Consider the following 6,764-nt stretch of genomic DNA (forward strand, 5'->3'; position numbering starts at 1 on the left):
CATGTTGCTTTAGCCGCGTTAAGAGGCACGTTTTCCAAGTTCAGTCTATTTAGATTCCTGTCTGTCGTAAATACAAATTATGCTAAGGTCAACTTTAGCATTATGACCGGATTTAAGAATTATTATGCGTTTTTGAAATCATGAAGCTCATGATATGTTCTAAGTTTGGCGTTTTGTTCATTATGTATTTTTGTACAAAATAGTATAAATTAAAATGTATAAGCTATTATGTTTACTTGATGAGCAGAAAAATGAGTGATTGGCCTATTCTTATTGCATATTGTTATGGCATAGTTGCCTGACTCCACCACGACTGATTTGGTAAATGTAGATGCAAGGCAGACTGGTAACTTATCGGAAGTCACAGGAAGCCTGTGAATTATGACACAAAGCCATGTGATCCCCCCCCCACACACACACACACTCACACTCACACACACATACGGGATGGGTGGGTGGGAGCAGTATTTTCATCCGTTCAGAATGCATCCGTTCTTGTCGACTTATATGTTGCCTTATAACACGTTGACTGCACGCGAGTGAATGCTGACATTTTATTCTCAATGACATGACACCATGGCAGATAGCTACTACTATCTGCTACTACTAGATGCGACTACTCACCGATTGGAATAATATATAGCTCCAGCAATCCGGTCGTCGTAACAGTATAAACGCATCCATTCGGAACCTGAAAAATAGTTGCAAAACCTACAATAGCCTATTGACTATAAAGATGTGTTGATCGACCTACATCAAAATACAAAACACCGTGTAAATTATTTGCGTTTCCTCTGCAATAGATATGAATAGAATATTATGACAGATACACTTTAAGGTCTGGGAAGCTAAGTACAAGGCCAGGGTCGTCCCCTTATTCAATCGAATGGCTGTAGTTGAGCTAATGCATAGCAGGCACAGCTTTGAAGGTAGACACTTGGTGTAAATGTACAGTTAAAATATTCTATTCAAGAGTCCCCAGGCGGAGATCCGACAGTCCCTAGATTCATTAAAATTTCATCAGATTCCCTGTGAAATGGGGAAATGTTCAGGGGGAAAAGGGGGGAAGAGAAAAAAGAGAGCCTAATTATAACAAAGGAAAACAGGGCTGCCCTCTTCCTTTTAGACTTTGACCACCGCAATGTCTTTCTACGGCAAACAAAAAATAAAATAAAACATATAGGCCTAGGCCTATAGCTATAGAGATGCACGTAGTATCTTCCTCTGTAAGATCCCTCGAAATGTTCAAAAATTTGAACACAAAACAATTTTAGTCTCTTGCCGAATGGTTAAATGTATTTGTATCACACCTCTCTCTAAACACCCCTCCTCTCTCTCTCTCTCTTCACCCCTTTCTCTCACTCTGCGTGTGAGTGCTTGTGTTCATCGGCGTGCGCGTGCATGCCATTTTACCCTCAGCCACCCACTCGTACCCCCCTCCATCGACAGCCTTCCCTCCTATTTTCTCTCCAGATTGATTCGCTATCAAAGAATATGGATCGATTCTTTTTACACCTATCTGAAAGTTAAATAGGGCAGTGAGCTCGCCGGGGAACTGCCATATTCTCTTGCAGAGTGTGGGGCGGCAAGCCCTGAGATTCACATTGCATCAAGTTAATATTCCCGGCGAGACACTTTCATACGAGCCCGCCGTGACCGCCTGTAATTAACAGTTCCAACTAATGATTACTCACTGCTACTAATTATCTGCCTTTCATAATTCGATGTGTAATTTAATAATTCGATCATATTAGCGTATTAAGTGAGTGGCTCATTTATGAAGGAACTGATTTTCACACGTATGAGCAGATTAAAATTAATAATGCACAGGGCCTAGGCTAATTAATAGAATTGTTTTCCGACCTTTTCAGTCGGCAACTATAATCTCTGGTCAATTATATAGGCCTATTTCAAGTTAAACAGTTTGACATCTTGTTACTGAATAACATGATCTTAAATAGCCTATGATTATCTTGAACTTTTCATAAGGACCTATATCCTTCAAACAGCTAAGTAGATTAGCCCATAATTAGCCCAAACGAAATTAGTTTATTTTAAATTGATAACTATACAAACCTATGAGTTTAAACTCTTTGTTGTTGTTTACCTCCTACAAGTAGACTTTGCTCCATTCGTCTAATGATATGTAGGCCTATATATATAACCGTTTCACGCTAGTTAGGCTACGCTATAGGCCATATGGCTAGGCCTATATATTTTCTCGAACTCAGTTTAGATAGTTCCCCAACTAGCCTAAATAAGGTCATTGCATAAAATAGGCCTACACCTCCTAATCAAATGCAAATCCATTCAACATGTTCAAGAAAGGGATAATGCTACATTTTCAATAACACTGATTTCGGACCTCTGACATTTGCCATAGCTGTCCATGGTGCTGAAAGTATGACGCCCGAAGCGAAAATCTCTACACGAGTGCCGTTTTAAAAACGACACTACACTAGGCCTTGGCATGTTTATTTTTTATACAGCTTAAATGTGAACCGAGGTAGGCTTCAAAGCTTGCCTATGTCAGTTGAAGACCGAGGACTGTCGACTGTGGATTGAAATGGGCCTCGGCACGTTGGCAGGCGAGCTGTTTTTCTGGCGGCTTGACATCTGGCAGAGATGTGCTCGGGGGACTCTGTAGCTCTCCACGGACCCCCTGATTAGACTGTAATAGAATATTAGCATTTGCTCCCAGGTAGGCTTCCAAGGGCTAGGAAATCTGGCAGAAGCGTGTCGCCAAGATGCAGAAAGCAGCCTTCCGATTTTACATTAGTATGATTTTGCTTGGATTTTAAAAAAAATAATAATTATATGATAAAAAATAAATCAATTACGGACCTATGTTTGAAAGCAAGAGACCACGTGGACAGGATTTGGAGGCCTATTCCTGTTAGGCCTAATCGAACCTTTTAGGCTAGCCTACGTTCAGTGCCCAAGTACACAAATAATAATTTAAGGAAGTAATTAATCCATTTGGGAAAATATTCATATGATTAAATGGAGTTTGTGAAAGTAAACTCACGGAGAACTTAAGATAAAATGTTAAATTTAGTTGTTTAATGAAACACATATGTCAATTTAATTATCAAATAACTTAAAATACATAACTTAATGAAATAATTCGACAGGTAAACCTAAAGCAACAGACATTACAGGTAGGGGTCACCTCAGCTAAAACAGTTATACAGCAAAAACCTGTACGCATATTTAAATGTGCATTGAAATGTCCCAATAATATATTTACATTGTACACATATACGTCAATGAAATCAGTCTTTCTTTTACTTAAGAAAACATTAAACAAAGTGAATTCAACAAGCAACGATGATGCGCGCATATTTATACAAATAAATAACCAGAAAACATACACAAAATAATTTTCAAAAGTGAAAACTATTTCATAAATCTCTCGATTGTACTATCTTAAACGTTCGAAGAAACCAAAAGATCATAGTGATTGCAATTAAACGGTCTTTCCGCGTTTGTAGAGGCCCACGCTTTACTGGCTGTCAGAATTAGATTTTCTTGAGTAAAACGAGGGGGAATCCCAATAAATATGTAATGAAGTAAACATTACCTCACTTGATAAATAGTTCATAAGAAACATGGCCACGCTGGCGCGAAGGAGCTCAGCAGATTCTGGGTCTAAACAAATCCAGCAATTATGCATTTAAATGTTTCACTTTCTCAACATCTACAGACTAGACAGATACCTTAAGTCTCAAGTTCAACATATATCAATATGAAGTGTAAGTACCAAACAAAACAAAATTAAATTATTTATTTTTTCTGCACGTCAGCCCCTCTGCAGACCTGCTCACAGTTAACTGTCAATTACACAGAAGTGAAGATAGGCATGGTCGGTTAAATTAATAATTTACAAAGAAACTGTTTGGTTATATTCTATGAAGAACTTACAGGTCAAGTGACTGCCGTGATGCCCTGTTTGTGCTCACCCTGAATTACTGCAAACGCGCCTTGTGACAAATAAATGTAAAATATTCGTCCCATTGGCCACAAATCGACCTCTGTGCATATTTTTTTCTTTAAGAGGACTTTTCTTTCGTTACTGTTAGTTGCTAGGCCACTACACAGCATAAAACGCGTAATCTCTCAAAATCGCTAAATATTTATACTAAACGTTTCTTATTGAGTCATATCAACTCATACATCATTGACACACAAAACGGTGAAGAATTATAAATGGGGAAAATTGGTGATCTTACTTGCTTAGTCAATTGATCCTTTACATAATTCCACATCCTCCTTGCGTACTGGAAGTGACAGTGTTTTAGTCAGTCAATTTGAAAGCCACGAGTTACTCTGGCCCACAGCACACGTTACTGATGATTGAAAAAGGTGTGATTTACGAAATATCATACAAATAGTCTCTCATTAGTCTCTTATTATTTTAAAGTCCATAAAATACTGGCGTTGATTTTAGAACAAGTATGGTGACAGAACTAGACGCATGCAGAGTACTTCATTCGTTTTTGTTTCTGTCGCTGATTGCAGAACCAGACACGCACAACGTTCTTTTTGAGGTCCAGTTTCTCAGCTATTGCCGCTATTTTCTCAGAAGAAGGACGGGGCTGAATGGCAAAATAAGCTTCAAGGGAGCGCTTCTCTGGGGCTGCTATCGACGTGCGCTTTCGCTTCTTCTCCGCTCCGTTGAACAGCTCCGGTTTATTCAGTTTCTCTCGGTGAGATTTCTCTGCTTCCTCAAGCCAGGCTTGGAGAATTGGCTTTAGTGCGATCATATTGTTGTGCGACAATGTCAGAGATTCGAATCTGCAGATTGTGCTCTGGCTGAGGGAACCCACTCCAGGAATCTTCAGGTTGGCCAGTGCTGATCCAACATCCGCTTGGGTCACGCCGAGTTTGATCCGCCGTTGCTTAAACCTCTCAGCAAACGCTTCTAAGTCCCTTGGATCAGCATCCACGTCGCTCATACAGCCCATGTGGGTCGGCAGACCGTGGGCGTGAGCCATGTTGATAGCCGCCTGGTGCATATGGTTCATCCCGGCCATGTGGGCTGGGTGCGCAGGCGTGGAGACAACCGAGCCATCCGGCCCTGCCATGGCTCCTGCTAGTGCCAGTCCTGGAGTGATGTGGTCAAGCAGATCCCCTTCTAGAGCTTGGTGCGGCTGGTGGTGGTGGTGATGATGATGGTGGTGGTGGTGACCGGACAGGGCTGACGGGTGCGAGATAGGCACGGAGGAAGAAGACGAGGTGCAGGGAAGAGTATTCATGGTGTGGTAGGTTGCGTCCGGCTTGAAGGGACTGTGGTGAGGAGGGTGATGGTGGCTCTTGGTCTGCGAGACTATATCCACCGCCGCCAGAGCTTCCGCGCGGGCCAACAAGCTCTCATCCAAACCGCCGAATATATTGCTCTGCAATTGCAAATAGAATGCACACATAACTGTCAGTAGGGAATTCTAACCCCTCTTCGTGGTTTTAAAACATTTCCAGCATGCAAAAAAGAAATCCTAAAAAAGAACACACAAAACAAGACACATGCAACATCCCAGGTCATAAAAATTAATACGAAAGGCAAACCCGAATGAATACATAAGTTGGGAGGGAGAAAATGGAGGTGTTGGGTGATTTGCTGTGCAGACATGAAAAAAACATCAAGCAAAAGAAAAAAGTGGGCTGTCAAAATGTGCCTTTAAGCGGTGATTATGCAGAATACGTACCGGTGGGGTCGGGAGACATGCTCGGCGCATTGCCTCCGAGCTGCCGCTGGAGCTGATGGTACTACTGTGGCGGGAGGACGAGCAGGAAGACGGTGCATTCGAAGTCAGAGTGGTGGATGAAGAATGCAAACTGTACTTGTGTTCTGGTAAACTGGTGTGGGGCATGGCAAAAGCCTGCTTGCTGTTCAGAGACATCATCATATTTGCAGGCGATCCAGCCTCTGCAAGTTCCTTTTAATAAGTTCAGACTCCGCCTCTTCTAACGGAGTTCAAGCCCAGATGTCTTCGTCTGAAAAGTCTCAAGTCACTGTCTGCTTGTGCGAATGTCGATGCGTCGAGAAGCGAAGAGGAGGAGGATGATGTCCCAAGTCTCTAGATAGCGCATCTATTATTACCCAACGGCGTGAGGGCTCCTGTTCGCGCTGTAGTTGTCTCTTTGCTCGAGAGATGTCGCGTGCACCAATAACCCATCAAAATGAGCAGAGGTCCGTGCGCTCCGTGTTATCCTTTGAGACAAATACTTATTGTCATGCTGTTCGGAATCTCCTTTCTCTTGTTTGTCTTTTGATGCTCCTTTGTTATTGTCTTTATATTTTGTCAACGAACTCTTGATGCAGGCTATTTCAGCGAGCTCCTGTTTGATAGGGTTGCAAAACAAAATGTAGGCTAAAATTGCTAGAAAAAGCCTTTCTCCCTTCTCTCACGTATTCCAATATAGTGGAAACGAGTAGCCTACTTCGAGTTTACCTTTTTAATGTTGGTTGATCTTCGTATTTAGTTTAAATATAGTGGTGGCAGTCACATTGCCTCGTGTAGGCTACATTCAATGCTGCGGGGACTCGATCTGCTTCCAGACTAGAGGGAAGGGCAAGCTGTGCCTCTCTCTCTCTCTCTCTCTCTCTCTCTCTCTCTTGCTCTCTTACTCTCACCATAGTCTCACGGCTGTACCTGGAAAACCTTTCATGATTTATTATTCTTCATTAGACACAGCTCCACTGGGGAATCTGCGCATGGGCAGTGTTCGACAAGACATTCATTCTGAATGGTTTTAGCTAGTAT

General features: G+C 42.0%; 1 protein-coding gene across 1 annotated transcript; it reads right to left on the minus strand.

The window, feature by feature from the left end:
- Positions 1-3,041: 3,041 nt before the first annotated feature.
- On the minus strand, positions 3,042-6,541 carry pou4f2 (POU class 4 homeobox 2). The gene is made up of 2 exons (XM_048243866.1): positions 5,706-6,541; positions 3,042-5,399 (listed from the first exon to the last, which is right to left on the minus strand). Exons 1-2 carry the CDS (start codon positions 5,904-5,906, stop codon positions 4,470-4,472), a joined length of 1,131 nt encoding a protein of 376 aa, XP_048099823.1. The 5' UTR covers positions 5,907-6,541; the 3' UTR covers positions 3,042-4,469.
- Between the last annotated feature and the right edge of the window lie 223 nt (positions 6,542-6,764).

The sequence above is a fragment of the Alosa alosa genome, chromosome 1 (genome assembly GCF_017589495.1).
Source record: "Alosa alosa isolate M-15738 ecotype Scorff River chromosome 1, AALO_Geno_1.1, whole genome shotgun sequence".
NCBI lineage: Eukaryota > Metazoa > Chordata > Actinopteri > Clupeiformes > Clupeidae > Alosa > Alosa alosa.

Coding starts and splice junctions, on each gene's coding strand:
- pou4f2 (XM_048243866.1), bottom strand. CDS start 5,906: ATGATGATGTCTCTGAACAGCAAGCAGGCTTTTGCCATGCCCCACACC. Junction 5,400..5,705: donor CATGTCTCCCGACCCCACCG/GTACGTATTCTG, acceptor TTGCAATTGCAG/AGCAATATATTCGGCGGTTT.